The sequence below is a fragment of the Amphiura filiformis genome, chromosome 5 (assembly GCF_039555335.1).
Source record: "Amphiura filiformis chromosome 5, Afil_fr2py, whole genome shotgun sequence".
In the NCBI taxonomy this organism is placed as follows: domain Eukaryota; kingdom Metazoa; phylum Echinodermata; class Ophiuroidea; order Amphilepidida; family Amphiuridae; genus Amphiura; species Amphiura filiformis.
The window spans coordinates 69,593,048-69,611,597 of NC_092632.1; the positions used below are offsets into that span (position 1 = coordinate 69,593,048).

General features: G+C 36.1%; 2 protein-coding genes across 2 annotated transcripts; both read left to right on the plus strand.

Moving 5' to 3' along the window:
- Positions 1–928: 928 nt before the first annotated feature.
- Positions 929–13,030, plus strand: LOC140151952 (transmembrane protein 26-like). Its single transcript, XM_072174256.1, has 3 exons — positions 929–1,121; positions 4,887–5,043; positions 11,004–13,030. The coding sequence occupies exons 1-3, from the start codon at positions 970–972 to the stop codon at positions 11,994–11,996; spliced, it is 1,302 nt and encodes a 433-aa protein (XP_072030357.1). The 5' UTR covers positions 929–969; the 3' UTR covers positions 11,997–13,030.
- Positions 6,038–8,462, plus strand: LOC140151704 (uncharacterized). The gene is made up of 2 exons (XM_072174040.1): positions 6,038–6,300; positions 7,082–8,462. Exon 2 carries the CDS (start codon positions 7,263–7,265, stop codon positions 8,460–8,462), a length of 1,200 nt encoding a protein of 399 aa, XP_072030141.1. The 5' UTR covers positions 6,038–6,300; positions 7,082–7,262.
- Positions 13,031–18,550: the final 5,520 nt, after the last annotated feature.

Here is an 18,550-nt window from a genome sequence, read left to right on the forward strand (position 1 = left end):
ATCACATTATTAAGTATTATTGAGTATCGATTCGCGTGTAACACCTGTATTTTGACAAACTAACAAAATATTGTCACGTGTTCCTATGTAATAGCATGGTAATATTCGTACTGCGCGGACTTGGATGTCGACCTTTTCCCATGATACATCACGATTACATCGCAAACCGCTGGCGGCGCCCTTATTGTGAATAGCGAGAATTGTAGGGCGTATTGACTGGCCATGGGAGAAATCAGACCCTAAATTGCAAGACTATACATGTGCTCAAGTGAAATTTACACCTACTCATATTCTCTTGTCATTTTGCTGGGAAACGAGAAATAACAATATTGCGAATTACAGAACTACAGTTCTTTTAAATTTATAATCCGCGTAGTAAGAGTGTAGTTGGTTTCAATTTATTGATAAATTTAAAGATATCAAAATCCAGGAATCAAAATAACACTAAGTCATGTAAACTGTAAATCTATCACAAAATTATGCAGACATTTTAACCATTGTTAACACTTACATTCCAAAGACAATGAAGAAGAAATTGTCGTAATTGTCTTTAATATCGTCGTTTATTTTGTATTGTTTTGCAGATATGTGGCTATTTTCTTTTGTAATTTGGTTGTGCGTTCTATGATGGTATATGATGTATGATTAATAACCTCGAAGTCAACTTGGAATTCAATTTGAAAGAATAAGAAGGACTGGAAAAATGATTGACGAATTGGTGGATCATAAGCTACAATGTCTTCTTTTAAATTGTGAATAAAAAATATCGAAACAATATCATCAACAACTGCAACTACAACAGGAATAAGCAATAATGCTTTCTTTCAAATTGTGAATAAACAATATCGAAACAATATCATCAACAACTGCAACTGCAACAGGAACAAATACAACGCGTATAAAATGGGAATAGAAAAGATATCCAAAATGAATAAGATTCATGATTTACTGAACATTGTTGTCCGAATCATGTTTACCAGCCATGTGTTTCTATGTATCTGGACGATGGTAAACGTTCATTCTGAATCACGGTATTGGTATCATTTACTCGTGTTTGGAGTGCTACAGTGTTTGGAAGGTTGGATCACGTTTAAAGCTAGTAAAAACGGGGGATGGAGATGGTAGGTATAGCCTAGTAATAGAATTGTATTGATAATAAAATTTGAGATAAAAATAGACCAAACTGAAAGTTGAGTTCGATAAAATATCACGAAGAAGTATAATTGAAATGGCAAATGTAGTTGGTCTTATCGAAGTGGGAAGAAAAACGTAATCAAAATCGTTAGCCTGCTACGATAATTGCCTAAGTCATTTTTTTTTTTTTAATTTTGAGAACAACGTAAAAAACATGGTTCAAGCATACATTTAACCATCTTTGCACAAGACCAAATGATAATGAGACAAATTAAAGGGATTAATCAGAAATAATTAGGGTGATTACGTAACATGCATTCTTCGCAATGCTTGAACCGTATTTTGTAGTTTGTTCTCAAAACTACAAACAAATTGACTTAGGCAATTATCGTAGCAGGCTGATGAAATGGCTTTTTTCGATTTACAAACACATTTTGATTTAGGCTCTTTTACAATATTATGGGTTTTTTTTTCTTCTTTTATTAAATGCTCAAATTAATATCAGCAGCACAAAAAATCGATGTTAAAACTTCAGACAAAGCACATTTTATTTTATTTATTTATTTATTTATTTATTTATTTATTTATTTATTTATTTATTTATTTGTTTATTTATTTAGCAAATGTCTGATAAGTGCCACTGTAATGAAAGTGTTATTCCAATAAAATTTGATAGATTGATCGTGGATTTTCTCATAAGTGGTCTTCTGACTTATTCAAAAAACACCAGAGAGTTTGAAAATATAATGCAATTTTATTTCTATTCATTATCATATTTCTTACAATGGAATTCTTATTTAATAGAAATTACTTAAATTTTCTTTGCAAATAATGACAATCACATGGTGATCTTTCTAATGTCCAATTCATATATTTTGGCGTGGGCTACATGCAATCAACTAAAAAGCCTCCAGACACATCTTCAATGCTTCAATATGCAATCGAAAACAAATAAATCTGGGCGTAGACATTGTAAGCGCTAAATAAATACAACAATATGTTTTCAAGGCCACTCATTTTATTCTATATGTGACCGTACAGCACGAATGAGCCGTAAATGTCCTCAATTGTATTCTGAGTTACAGTGTAAAATGGGCATGAAGGTCGTATTCATAGGTACCTCAATTTGGTGCTACGTGTACCTCATTTAATGAGATACACGTAGCACCAAATTGAAATACCTATGAATATGACCTTCATGCCCATTTTACACTGTAACTCAGAATACAATTGAGGACATTTACGGCTCATTCGTGCTGTACGGTCACATATATGCAACCATTTTTATGAGCAAAATACAAGCATTGTATTGTCTACCCCGTGTCTCAATGCTTTTAACGAATCTGTATGACATCTCATATCCATTATACAGCAGGCACAAAAAGAAACTCGTCAGTTATATTCATCCTTGCTGTTCAATAACTTGATAATTTTGGATTATTCTGAAACATACATTTTGTTAATTGGACTTTTCTTTCTGATTTGACACCCTGTTCGTGAACATTGAGCAAGAATTGACCAAGATATGCGCCTCCAAACTCTCAAACCCCAAAATGAAAAGTTGCAATTTTAGCGATTCAATAATATTGTGCCTGTTATATTGTGTGCTTTATTGATTGGCCCGTGGTGCTTGTGTGCAATACAACGATGCGTTCCCATCGCCCTTTGGAGGCGAATATCTTGGTCAATTCTTGTTCGTTTTTCACGAACAGGGTGTCAAATGAGAAAGCAAAGTCCAATTACAAAATGTATATTTCAGAATAATCCAAAATTATCAAGTTATTGAACAGCAAGGATGAATATAACTGACGAGCTTCTTTTTGTGCCTGGTGTACTTTGTGATTCTCTGTATACTAAAATCCAAACGTTTTGTACAGCAATTTAAAGTCACATCTTATAAATAATAAACTCTCTGTCGTGGATCAAGTGATTCTCAAGTTTAAATACACATACAAAATGTGGACTGTTATGGTGTGATCAAATGAAACATTAATTTTATGTATAAATAGATTTTTAGTTACAGCAATTCAATGTTTAATAGGCAAAAACATACTTAAAGTTGGAGTATTCCAGATCATGAATACAGTGCGTATCAAAATAAACATTTTGAAAAATAAAACTACAGTAAGCCAAAAAAGAAACTTATAATTTTTCACAAGGTCATATCTCTGTGCATCAAAATGACTTTGCACAACTGCATTTGAGTCCTTATTAATGGCCACACGCCAATGATTTTACAGTTGTGGGAAGACAAATGTTGATTTCTGACCAAATACCTCGTACTTTTCAATCTACACTATAAGCGAATAAACCAAAAAGAAACTTAACAGTTTGAAAAATGAAACTTCAGTAAGCCAAAAAAGAAGCTTATCATTTTTCACAAGGTTATATCAATGTGCATCAAAATGAACCAAAATTACACACAGGATTACTTCTAAACTCTACTCTATTCACACATGTCAGTAACCAAGCAGCTGTGCAACTGACACAATAGACTTCTCCGTAGTCCACTTGCCAATTGTGCACTACTCTGGCTATTACATTTAAGCTTAAAAACTCTGATTTAATTAATGAGTGCACAATTGATAGATTTTCACAACTGATCTTTTCAGTCACCGTACGCCCTCTGTTTGTTAGCTTCCCCAGATTCTAAAATTAGAATTGTTCAGTATTGAAGTGTCATTATAATTATGCCATTATGATATGTTGCATTCAATAATATAAGCCTACGTAGGGCCTATACTTTACTTTTACTGTCACAAATATAATTATATAGCCTAAACTTTTTCATAACCATTTTATACTAGTATTTTGATGTAGGCCTACTAAATATCAGTATAATTTCGAGTTCAACTGAATGCGTTCATCATGATTAATAACATTTTTATTTATCAAAAATCGACTATGGCATAGTCTACTGACACAACAGAAGCAAAATGCACTGACATTGAACAACTTCCTGGACAACATTCACAGCCCAATAATTGTCACCCAGCACAAGAAATCTGTGAGAATGTACGTAATAAGATCCTTACACCGATGACAATTTCCAAAGAGTAAGTGGAATAGCGTGGAATGGGGTTGATATCGGCTTTTCACACACTTTCTTCAAGAAACAGGTCTTGTTCTACTACACTATTCCACTTACTCACAGATTTCTTGTGCTGGGTGCCATTTATTGGGCTGTGAATGTGGTCTACGAAGCTGTGCCATGTCAGTGCATTTTGCTGTTGTGTCAGTTGGACAACTGCTTGGTTACTGACTTGTATTTAGAGTAGAGTATTGAAGTAATAGGCTACTGTGTGTAATTGTGTTCATTTTGATGCACAGGATTTTAAGACATGACCTTGTAGATTGAAAAGTACGCGGTATTTGGTCAAAATGCTTTAGTTAATAGCTGAATCAACATGTTGTCCTCCCACAATTGTAAAATCACTGGAGTGTGACCATTAATAAGGACTCAGTGGCTATTTATGTGAGCCATGTAAAAATGCAGTTGTGCAAAGTTAATTAAAATCACATGAAATCACATGTTTTCCCACTTTCTTTACAGTAGATTTCTTCTTGCGGGGATATCTAAATTCAAAGGGTTTTACAATTCCTGAACCTGAACAAGTAAAGATTTCGACATGTTCCTTGTTTAGTGGGAATATTATGATGGGAATATTATACACTTCAAAAAGCTTTATAAATTAGCCCATTTCTTCTATGCCTGCAATATTAATAGCATATGTTTGTTTATCGTTATATAGGTTTTGTCCAAGTGTATTTCTATACATCGTCAATGTTCTACCTTATCTATGGATGTTAGAGGTTGATCTGCTTTCTAGGCGCCAAATAAACAGACGGACAGGAGAAGTGCAGTGTGATCCCGAAAGGCCAGATAATCAGACACTACCTTTAAACTTGGTAAGCCTGCATGTATGGAGAAGCTGCATGGATATGTACAGGGGCACTGGGGGGTCTGGCCTGGTTGAAGGTATACGAGGATATGCCACCGTTTTGGCCTGGGGGGGGTCTTCGAAAAAAATTTACGGGGATGTGCCACGCAGACTTTTGGATGCTGACTTTCTCTATACCTACTTTTTGCTGTTTTTGCCACCCATCAGTATACCAATTTTTCACAAAAAACACCCAAAAAGCACCCAAAGTTGCCATAATTGGGTGCTTTAAGGGGCACTTTTGCCCAAATGCGCCTAATTGGGCGCATTGGTCTCCACTGAAAACCCACCCATCGATATACCAAAATTCGTGAAAAGGTACCCCAAAACCGTGGCACATCCCCGTATACCTTCAACCAGGGAGAACCCCCTCCGGGCGTTTTGGGTACCTTTTCAGCGATTTCAGTATATACATTGGGCGCATTTGGATAAAAGTGCCCCTAAAAGCGCCCAAGTTATGGAAAATTTGGGTGCTTTTTGTGAGAAATTGGAATACCGAAAGGTGGCAAAAACAGCAAAAGGTAGATATAGAGAAAGTCTGCATAATATATAGGCTTACAGGAGCATAGAGCGTCAGTTATATTCACAAATTTGTATCTTCATCGATCCAGAACAATAGGCCTATGTATAGAAATCATTGAAATAGTGCCAACACGGCGGTTAAAGCGCCAAATTGTGTTTCAGTTTATAACATGAGATCGTTTACCACGGCTTCATAGACTCTTTATATGAATATTTAACTTTAGATCGATCCCGGTTTTGGATATTGTTTGAAAGTATATTTTTTTTACGAGTTGATGGAGCAACATACATCAATTTGTAGCTATTTGTATTGGATGGGTTATCAATGAAGTGTCTCTCCGTTGGCTAAACGTAGCTGACGTAGGACATTTGGCCCGGACTGGGAGGTCAATATTGTTGATTCGCCACGCCTTTGTGCTTCTTTCACTGCTTGTTGCTGTGGTCGTGGAGGGAGAGCACATACTTGTAATATGCTCTCATTTTTGTTATTATTTTGAGCCCTAATTGTATATTTGGCTCACATTTTGTGGCTTCAATGTCATCAATAGACTCTGCAGCATCCTTAGATGTGTTTTGGTGAGTTTTCTCCATCAGTATTTGAGAAAAAACTTGAGACTTTAAGCTGCCTGTCCATCACTTCCGGCCTTGAATTGTAAACACCACGAATTCGGCAGACTTGACAGCTTTTGTAACACATCTTAAGGTGGTACGAAAGGCAAAATCAAGTTGCTCTGATTGAGATTAAAATAGACTTGTTGCAGAGAGATATGCAAAATAATCTTAATTCAAAAATTTGAGCCAAATCGGACAAACGGTTTTTGAGATATTGCTGTTGAAAGATTCTTTGTATTCTATTGTTTTTGCCAATATATTGATGAAGTTAATGAAGAAAATTGGCAAAATGTGCTCATTAATATTAATTTTTGCCAATATTTTCCCAATATTTTATGAATGAACCTTCATACTACTTTTACCTTTAAATTTTGACCTGAAACTTTGCCAATGTGTCTCTATGACCTAAACCTTTAACATGTGATTTTCCGCAAATCTAATTTGCATATTTGCATAATTAATTAGCCTTAAGTATAATGCTAATTAATTATGCAAATATGCAAATTAGATGGGCGGAAAATCACATGGTAATGTTTTAGGCCATAGAAACACATTGGCAAAGTTTCATGTCAAAATCATATAAAATAAAAGTAGTATGAAGGTTTATTCATAAGATATTGGTATAATATTGGCAAACATGAATATTCATGAGCACATTTTGCCAATTTTCCTCATTAACTTCATCAATATATTGGCAAAAACAATAGAATACAAAGAAACTAAAAACATGCATATCTTGACAACCGTATGTCGGATTTCCTTCAAACAAAAACTATTTTGCTCAGTGTATTTAGCTTAACTTATTCAATCTATTCAAACGGTTCTAAATTCAGTTTCTGTTTTCCAGAAACATCGTTTCGAACCCCCTTAAGCTTTACTACATCTAGCTTGTTTATGGTTGTCATCAACTGTATTTATTACCAAGTGCTCCCAAATGATATATTTGGACTTGTACATGAGCTGAGACTTTATGGCAGTATCATGTCAGTAAGCTTATCATTTTAAGCTTTACCCTTTGACTTCACATACCGTATTTCTGTATTTTGAACATCAATGGACATGGCCGCCCTCTTCGGGAAACAGTCAGCCATCATTTATACTATCATCATTTTATCATTGTCACTAAGACTTTTCTTCAGCAATGATTCTCTGAGAGCTCCGCCTGTTCCACCATGTAAGCTCTCCAATTACATAAAATGGACTGTCTCCAGAGACTACACTGCAGGTTGGTCAACACCAACCCAACTGCATTCAAATCATAACATTCAGTATCCTCTAAATTATGCCCTCATAAGATCCGGTGACGTTCATGTTAACCCCGGGCCACGCATGTCAAACACGACCCCAGCAGATTTCAGTCTATTCCCTAAGAAAGGTCTCAACTTTCTTCATGTCAACACCAGATCCCTAATACCCAAACTTTCAAACCTCAAAGTTATCGCCCAACAAACCAATGCAGCTGTCATCGCAATTACGGAAACTATGCTTGATTCATCGGTTACTGACAATGAGATTGGTATCGACAATTACAACGTCTTACGATGCGATAGGAACCGCAATGGTGGTGGCGCCTGCTTATATATAAGAAGCGACCTGGCTTTTAATCTTCGCAATGACCTTATGAGTGAAGGCGATAATGAAGTGGTTTGGTGTGATTTGTTGTTGCCCAAGTCCAAGCCCATCTTACTTGGTGTGATATACAGGTCACAGATATTTACTGATGTTATAACCAGATTAGATAAAATCTTTAATACTCTTCCACTTGAACAGGAAACCTACATACTTGGTGACTTTAATATTTGCACTTTAGAAGAGTCTGTGCATAATTCCAGCACAACTAGATCTTACCTTAACAGACTTTCTGGTGCAGGTTTTGAAAATGTCATCAAAGAGCCTACCCGTGTAACTGAAACAACCGAATCCTGTATCGATCACATTTTATGTAACAATCTTGACAAGGTTTTTCAGTGTGGTGTCATGCCTACGGGTTTTAGTGATCATTTTCTGGTGTACTGCACTAGAAAGTCTGTTAGGGTTCCATTGAATTCTCAAAATATTATTCGTATTAGATCAATGAAGCAATACTCTGTTGAATCTTTTAGAAATATGCTATCAAACTGTGACTGGTCAACTGTTCTAAACTGTGAGTGTGTCAATACTGCCTGGATCAATTTTAAAATCATATTGACTAATGTTCTAGACCAAATTGCACCCGAAAGAGATGTGCGTATTAAAATACGCACAGAGCCCTGATGACCCCAGCTATTCTCGAAAAGATACGGAAGCGTGATACGATCAGGAAAATGGTTCTCAAAGGTAGTAGTGACTATTCTTATCAGGATTTCACTGCATTACGCAATGAAGTCCAGAGGGATATCAAAAATGCGAAGGCTTCATTCTTTCAATCGAAACTCGAGGATAGCATGGGTAATCCTAAGAAGCTCTGGGAACATCTAAAACTTCTGGGTTACAGTGACAAATCCAAAAGTAAAGGGAAAATCGTCTTAGACATTGCTGGTAATTTGTGTTACGACACTCTCTCTGTTTGCAACCACATCAACAATTTTTTCACAAATATTGCCTCAACACTGGTCAGTAAATTGCCCTCTCCACTCAAGAAATTTGGCACGGACTCTGTGACTTTTAAACAATTCTATTTGGACAAAGGTGTGACTCCTAATGAGTTTGATCTTGAGTTAGTTACCGAAGATTTTATACTCAAGGCTTTATCCAATCTTGATGCTCATAAAGGTGCTGGTTTGGACGGGTTGGCGCCCAAGTTTTTGAAAGATGGGGCCCCCCAACTTACCTCTGTTGTCACCCATATTGTTAATCTATCAATTGTCACCAAGACTGTGCCGGATGACTTGAAGTGTGCCAAAATAATTCCCCTTTACAAAAAGAACAGTAGATTGGACGTGGGCAATTACAGGCCAGTGAGCATTCTGAGTTGTATTTCAAAAATTCTTGAAAGATGTATTTTTGTTCAGCTTGATGAATACCTAAGAGAAAAACAGATTTTATACCAATACCAATCTGGCTTCCGTCCAGGCTTTTCCACAGAAACCTGCCTTATTCATTTGACTGATTATATAAAATCTGAGCTTTCAAAGGGCAATTATGTTGGGATGCTGTTACTAGATGTACAGAAAGCTTTTGACAGCGTAAACCATAATATTTCGTGTTCTAAACTTGAGTGCATGGGAATCAACCCTGGTTGGTTTAGATCATATTTGTCCAACAGGCAACAACTTGTCTCGGTTGATGGCATTTCATCGGATTTCATGAAAATTACCTGTGGGGTTCCACAAGGTAGTTTATTGGGTCCCCTGCTGTACCTTTGCTACAGCAATGACATGGTGTCCTCCGTGCAAAATAAACTATTACTATATGCCGACGACAGTGTCATCTTAGTTTCGGACAAAGATGACACTGTCGTTTCCCATGAACTCAACAAAGAACTTCAATCATGTAATCAGTGGCTAATCGACAATCAATTATCCCTGCATGTGGGTAAGACCGAGTGTATTTTATTTGGCTCTCATGTGAAACTAAAGAGAGCCACTGATTTTAACATCAATTATAACGGGCAAGTTATCTGCTCCCAAGATAGTATTAATTATCTTGGAATCACAATGGATCAAACACTCTCGGGTGACAACATGGTTGATGTTCTTGTCAGGAAAGTCATTGGGCGTCTTAAGTTTCTTTATAGGCATTCAAACTATCTCAATCAAACCCTTCGCAAAAATTTGTGTGCTGCTCTCATACAGTGTCACCTTGATTACTGCTGTTCAGCATGGTTTGTTGGTATCAGTACCAGAGCTAAACACAAATTACAGATCACCCAAAACAAAATAGTCCGCTTTATTCTAAATTTGTCTCCCAGGACCCACATTGATCAGTTGACTCGTAACTCCATTAAACTTCTAAATTCTCAGGACCGTGCTAAACAATTAAGGCTTAACCACGTATTCAACATCTTCAATGATACTGGTGCACCATACCTCAGAAACAACTTCATTAGAACCTCAAGTGCTCATACCCATCGTACCAGATCTAGTAATTTTAATTTCTTTGTGCCCAGAGTCAAAGGTATTGCCAACAAGTCCTTCTACTATAATGCCATCTTAGATTGGAATGACTTGCCGCCTCAAATTCAGTCCATAAGCAACAGGATGGATTTAAAAAAGGCTGTCAAAAAACACCTGGCTGATAGTGCTTTGAAGCAGGAATCTGCAGAATTTATACGTATGTAGGCTTATGTCCAAATGTCTCTTTTTTTCTATTTTCCTCCACGTCCACAGCCATTTTTTGTTTTGGGACCCCATTGGAAATAAGCCTGCATACGTAGCCAGGCTTTTATGGGCTATCCTTGCCTTGCAACTTTTGGTGTTGTGGCGTGTATGCCGTTCCAATCTGGGATGGCATTTTGTGGTTTGTGCACATTTTATTATTGTTGTTAAATTTTGATGCATTGTACTTGATGTCTTAACATTTTTCTGTATTTTTGTATATGTTGCAATGCTAAATAAAAACTAAACTAAACTAAACTTGTAAGGTATCAGCGAGATGGGTTCAAATGAGGTTTTCTTGCGGGGTCAAATAGATGTGGGCATTCGGAAGTCTGCGTGGCACATCTCCGTACAAAAAATTTCGAAGACCCCTCCCCCCGTTATGTCAGCATATATCACCCTATAACAAAAGTAGAATTAAAAGTTATTTAGTCGATGTAATGTGATACAAGTAATTCGTAATCAACACTGATCCATTTGTGTCATTATTTTATTTCAGTACCCGCTCAATGCTAAAATCAAGGGACCAATGCCACTTTCAGAGTGGGCTCTAATGCTCGAATATACCCTCCTACTTCTCCTGATCGTAGGACGATGGTTATTACCAAAAGGTGACATCTCACGAGATCAACTCTCCCAACTACTTTTAGTTTTCATGGGTATTGCCTCTGATATTCTAGAATTCATCACAGAAGGGATACGAACCGATGAAATAACATGTAATTTTACAATGGTAGTTGTAATACTAGCAGTTTGGGCTTGGAGTTTAATACAATTCGCATTTACTTTGACTTTGAAAGATATTAAGGAGAATATAGATGGTAGAAGGAAGCGTGAACGATGGTATGCTCTATGCCTCGGTAGTGAGATTTGGGCGATCGTAGTGACTGTTTTGGTACAAGATGGACCATACTTTGTTGTGCGATTGTATATAATGATTGAATATGATGTACGAAATCAACTCATGTTGTTCTTTACCACAAAGAATGCGCTCGTGCTTATTCTACAAATGTATCGCGTCATTGTTGTGTGTGGAGCCCATCGTAAGAACACATTAGGCGAGGTGTTTGATAATGAGATCAAAGCAATGCCCGACTCTAATGGCATGCAATCCCCGTCACCATCACCCTATCCTTCCCCGTATCCATCCCCATATCAATCACCATTCCCGTCTCCCTATCATGTCCCTAGCAAAGCCTCATCTGGACTTAATAACGACATCATCATACCCGTGTCCATTGTGGGCAGTGGATCACTTATGGAGGATGAGAATGGATCCGTGTGGCTGGAACCAAATCGTGATCTGAAGAAAGGCAATCTGGAAAAATGGCCTGCGATATTAAATATTGATTCTTTATCACAAAGTAATGGTTTGGAATTGCAAGACAGATCTAAATTGATTCCTTCTTACACGCCGACAGGGTCTCTACGATCATTGCAGGGATTTGATAACCCTGCTTTTCATATAAACTTTCGTTCGGGAAGCTTTTAAATGGTACAGGGTGTCCCAAAAATCTTTTCCAGTAATTGTTTACTAACATGCTCTTAGAAAGATATGTTTGTTTAAGAATATGCAACAAACATTTGAAACAGACTTTATGTCTAAGAATATGCAGCAAACCGACTTTAAGAATTTAGTCTTTGAAGTTTGGTAACGTTTGGATCACACTGTTATACAGATATATAATAATTATGAAAGATAGCAATGTTAAAAGAAAATTGACCAGCTCGTTTTCTTACAACTGATATATTATTTATTCATTTGTTCCCTGCTGGTCAGTTGGAACAGATTTCTACGTTTTTAAGTTTCTTGGTAAGAACGAAAGAACACGCCCACTATATTGTAGTTTGTTAACATTAATTCATAACCTCTGCGTATTATGCCATATGTGCGTCCCAATTAAATTGCTCGTTAGATGATATACGCACACCGGCGCGGTACTTCCGCGTAGTGCGCATCTGTTGCGCCGTAACTCTACACGCGAACGCAACTACCATATTTGCACATGGCGTGATTGCGCAGTGCTGTAATTGGTAAGTCCGTTTTAGCCTGTTCGACTTTTTGAAGGGCGAAATATAAGTTTTGATAAAAATTGTTTATTTCAACAAATTTCGGAGAATAAAATCTTGAGATTTGGTTGAGTGATGAGTTAAAAGTGACGGTTATGAATTCGGTTAATAACTTTGCATCAGTTATGTGTCGGGCATTGTGAAAAATCTAAACATTTTGCTTTGGACCTCGGAATATCCCTCGGTTCCAAAGGCAAAATGTTTAGATTTTTCACAATGCCCTCCGTAGTCGCACTCCGTTGTTCTTCAGTATGACTGTGAGCTACCCGCAAACGCAAAATGTTTTCGACATTATTCGCAAATGGTTAGAAAAGGTTGCCAGAAAACGTTTAAATATCGGGTTTATATAAAGCGTATATAAAGAGTATAAAAGGCTTTCATAACATTCAAATACATTTTTTGGAACTTTCCTGCTAAATATTTTCACATAATGCTATTTAAGTGTTGACGAAATGTTTGGCAAAAATAATATACAATAACATTTTGACAATATTTTAAAAATGTTGTCGTAGTGTGTTTTCATAAAAAAAAACGTTTCAAAACGTATTCATTACCTTTATATAACCCGACATTTAGAGTTATTACAACGTTTTTACCTATTAACCAAAACCCATAACATACCCGTTTAAAACGTTTGTGTTTGCAAGATAACGGACTGTTCAATATTTACGCTAGGGGGAGAGTGGGATTTTTGACAAAATAATCAACAACAAAATATGCGTTCCCCCTCGAGTCTGCTTAAAGTTTTCGAATCCCCCTAGTTTTCCCCTTTGTCTCCATTTAAAACTTATCATTCCCCCTCATGGTTCAAGTAAACAATTCAGATTCCCCATGCAAGACCCCCAAAACATTCAGATTACCCCTTAAAAACTCGAACTCATCCTGTCGTAAATATTGAACGGCCCCTAAGCAACTAGCACATGACATTTAAAGCTGTATTATAACATTTTCATACAAAATAGATTAGCATTTCTTTGCCATAAAATGTTAGCTTTTACTGTCAGATATATCCCGTTTTGTTTTTGAGCCGAACAACCAAGGCAAAGCAAAGAAAATTGGAATTTACTACCAGCGCCGATGTCGCCAATACGTATCACTCCTTCGGTCGTGTTATGGTACGATCCTTTGTTGTGTAGATCACCGTCCCGTATGCCATGTACGTACTGTGTTATGAACATCGTGTATGCATTTTGAAAAATATTGAGGGTGTCCTCCACAACAAATGTTATAATATGGCTTTAATTTGCAATAATTATAATTAACTTTAATGTATCATTAGCACACCACGTATAATTTAATTACCTGAAAACAAATCCCCATTGAGTATCTTTGATCCCATATAGAAATTAACTAAATATAAATATATTATGGATTAGCTTCAGCAAATATTTATTTATTGTTTATTTTACACGTTTATAAGATTTTGCAATTTTTATATCACTTTTAATTGAGTAACGTGAAGCGCTGACGAAGTGACGTAATAAATCTGATTAACTACCATAGCAATAGATGAAAATTTTGAATATATCACGCTGCACTACAAGCAGGTTGCACTCATCACATGTGTATGTCTGCAATCATAGATTGAATACAATACTGGTCTTTTCAAAGATACTAATCTTACAGGTGCAAGTGATCAGCATGATATGGTTCAAAGCAGAGGTACCACGTGAACGTACCAGTGCAGCGCGGTATATTCGAAAATTGTTTTCACATATTGCTACGGTAGTTAATCCTATTATTACATAACTTCGCCAGCGTATAGTCTCAAGGTTTTTAAGACCTTGAGAGAGGTTTTGAAACCTTAAGCCTATTATATTAAAACACCTTGTAACACCTTGAAATTATTTCATTATTATATGATATTAAAAAAATCCTTTCTTTGAAGCATTCACTGACGTGCCACGAATCACAATAACGATCTTACCTACATTTTTTTTCAATTGCTGATTTAAGGGATCTAGAATGAGCGTTTATGGCGTTTCGACAGTATTTTTTGTGGGACATGAGAGCACCTCAGACGTATCGAATTGCATTCTGAATACGAAGCATGTCTTTCTGATATCAAATAATTTTCATTTTTGAAATTCACGATATAATACAAATTTTATGAAAAATTATTAAAATTTGATATTTTTCAAATTTTTGATATATAACAGTCCTCGAAATAAATTTTATAAATCTAATGATATATTCTTAAAGTGTATGTAGCTGGGAGGAAAAGCCGACGATCAATTGAAAATTTTGACCTTTTATATTGAAGATATGGATTTTTAAACCAAAAAGACCTATTTTTTTTGGTGTTTTGGGAAAAAAAAATCCATATCTTCAATACGAGAGGTCAAAATTTTCAATTGATCGTCGGCTTTTCATCCCACCTATATACTTTTTAAGTATAAATCATCAGATTTATAAAGTTTACTTCAAGTACTGTTAAATATCAAAAATATCAATTTTAATGATTTGCCATAAAATGTGTATTACATTGCGAATTTCAAAAATCAAAATTATTTGATATCAGAAGGACATCCTTTGTATTCGATATGTCTGATGTGCTCTAATGTCCCACAATAAATACTGTCCAAACGTTCATACCCCTTCCCTTAACATATTTTGTGTAAGTGCAGATAGTTTGAATTGTATATGAAATCTATTTAATATACTAAAATGTAAAAGTAGTGAGAAGCACTCGGAGTAAAAAATAAAAACACCAATGTTATGACACCAATTTACGAGGTATAGTTCTATAATTTTTGGATTTTATATAAATAAAAAATCTATCAACCATGGTCAGCATTTCAAATACTAAATAAGATGAGATTACTGTATTGACACCTACCTTTATTAGGTCAATTCAAATACAAATCAATGGTTCAGTGCAAGGATGGGCAACCTATGACCGCTTTCAAATGCCCCTGAAAAGTCATTTTGAGCCTTTTGGCGGTTTGTTTAAAAGCGCAAGTGTTTTTACGGCAACAGGAAAAATCAAGGCGAGGGTTTTTGGTAAACGCACTTACAAAGTAAACCCTACATGTACCTGGATGCCCAATAATGTACAACATCAGATACAAGCGTATATAAATAAATTATTTATATACCTCCATGATTAGACACAAGAGTTGTTTTTCCTGTACCTGGAAACCCAATAATATGCAACATTAGATACAAGCGTTGTTTTTCCTGTACCTGGATACCCAATAATATACAACATTAGATACAAGAGTTGTTTTTCCTGTAACTGGATACCCAATAATGTGCAACATCCGATACAAGCGTTGTTTTTCCTGTACCTGGAAACCCAATAATATGCAACATCAGACACAAGAGTTGTTTTTCCTGTACCTGGAAACCCAATAATATGCAACATCAGATACAAGAGTTGTTTTTCCTGTACCTGGATACCCAATAATATGCAACATCAGACACAAGAGTTGTTTTTCCTGTACCTGGAAACCCAATAATATGCAACATCAGACACAAGAGTTGTTTTTCCTGTACCTGGAAACCCAATAATATGCAACATCAGATACAAGCGTTGTTTTTCCTGTACATGGAAACCCAATAATATGCAACATCAGATACAAGCGTTGTTTTTCCTGTACATGGAAACCCAATAATATGCAGCATCAGACACAAATGTTGTTTAAACCCTGTGGGATGCTCACTAACATTTGAAGCAAGCATTGTTTTACTATACCTGGAACCAAACATAATACAATATCAGATGCAAGCATTGTTTGTCTGGACCTGAACACCCAACAATTATGCAACATGAGATACATGCGTTGTTTTTCATGTACCCGGATACCCAATCATCAGATACAAGTGATTTTGGGTGCATGATTTTATGAGGTCACTCTTAATGCCCGTCAGGGCTGAAAAACATCAAGGCCACAAGCCCCTGTAGGGGTGAGGCCGCAGATTTCGACGGCTAAGACTTGGAACTGATGGAGTTCCAATATATAAGGGTTTCGCAGGGCATGGAAGCAACATGAAACGATATCGCCCAAGTATCCCAAGAATATGCAACATCAGATGCAAGCGTTGCTTTCAATGTACCTGAATACCCAAGAATCATGATAATGTGCAACATCAAATACAAGTTTTGTTTTTTCTGTATACATGGACACTTAACAATGTGTAACCTCACCTGGATACCCAATAATATGTAATGTACAACATTTTTCCTGTACCTGTATTCCCAATAATGGGCAACATCAGATACAAGCATTGTGTTTCCCGTGCCGGGGTGTCATATAAAGTACAATATCAGACAGGCATTGTTTTTCCCTTACTGAGATACCATATAATGTGCAATCTCAGATGCAAGCCATCATGCAGTTATTGTTAACTACATGTATGCACACAACACAGGGGCACTCACAATAGGCAATTGAACCCTACTGGTAGCGCTGTGTTGTAGCTATTGGGGACGAACTAGTTAGTATCATATATCAAAAGTATAAAAGCTATGATTTTAGTACTTTCTCTATGTTTCAATTACTTATTCTTTTGCAAATATCTGAATCTTCAACCCGATACAAGCTTTAATAACAGGGGAACATACATTTTTATTAAAAAGAAATCCTACCATCTATCCAAACTCGCCGTGTTATTCCAATGCACATTTTACTTCACCGGGCAGCCATTTTTTGATCGTATTTTGAAGATTGGTGTCATAAAACCGCCATAGGTACACATTTAGTACTCTCTGTCAATCAATTATGGCTTATTCTCTACATGTCAATCTTTAAATAATTGGCATAGTCCTTATAATAACGGTCGTCTGCCTTGATGAGTAAATGACAGCAAACAGCTGCAAACCAGTGAAAAATATCCCAAAACTTGGTCAGTGGAGCTCAGCTGGTACATGTCAATAGAGTCATTATCGATTGGATTAGTCGTCCGTAGCGGACAATTCGGTCGCTCATTGGATCAATATTATCAGGTGGTAATAAATCTGCATTAGACAATAGATTACTATATAATGGTTTAGTACTGCATATATCGGTTTAATCTTCAATAAGCGGGTTTATGGCTGGAAAGGTCACGGTGAATTCGCCGTGGACGTAAGTGCACTATGCGTTGTTTGTCATGTACCCTCTAAGATGCCCACTGATATACAGCACATGGGATATAAGTATCGTTTTCCCTGTACCTCAATACATAGGCACTAGGTTTTGTTTCTTCAGTACCTATACCTGGACACCCTAGATTTCAGTTATATGCATTTGTATTTTATATAATTTTTATGAACAGGGTGAAAATTAAGTACGAGTTAAATGCATAAAAATGCACTATAGACATGCATCAACACAATGCTGGATTATGAGTAATGATTCAATGTTCTGTTTTGTAGGGTTTAAATTTTTTTTACCGCGAGCCTGAATTTAAACCAGAAACATCATCAGTGAACGATTCATTAGGTATGGGTAATGAGCAGTGACAACAACGCTTATATAGGTTACTACCGGCCACATATGTGAAGCACATCAGAAACATAAAGGTTAGTTACATAATGACAAATTTCCGCATATATTTCGCCGTACTAGTATGGTAAATTAAGACTACAGATGTGAAGCTCATCAGAAACAAAGTTACATAATCACAAATTTCGCCATATCAGGTAACCGTATCAAGTGCTATACATGATGTTCATACACGGGTGTTCATATGATGTTCAACTTAAAAAGTGCATTATTTACCAATCTTGTCGGTTCAATTTAAGGGATCTGGAATGAGCGTTTTGAGCGTTTCGACAGTATTTTTTGTGGGACATGAGAGCACATCAGACATATCGAATTGCATTCTCAATACGAAGAATGTCTTTCTGATATCAAATAATTTTAATTTTTTGAAATTCACGATATAATACAAATTTTATGACAAGTTATTAAAATTTGATATTTTTCACATTTTTGATATATAACAGTCCTCGAAGTAAATTTTAGAAATCTAATGATATATTCTTAAAGT

Coding starts and splice junctions, on each gene's coding strand:
- LOC140151952 (XM_072174256.1), top strand. CDS start 970: ATGTTTACCAGCCATGTGTTTCTATGTATCTGGACGATGGTAAACGTT. Junction 1,122..4,886: donor AAAAACGGGGGATGGAGATG/GTAGGTATAGCC, acceptor ATCGTTATATAG/GTTTTGTCCAAGTGTATTTC. Junction 5,044..11,003: donor AGACACTACCTTTAAACTTG/GTAAGCCTGCAT, acceptor ATTTTATTTCAG/TACCCGCTCAATGCTAAAAT.
- LOC140151704 (XM_072174040.1), top strand. CDS start 7,263: ATGGACATGGCCGCCCTCTTCGGGAAACAGTCAGCCATCATTTATACT.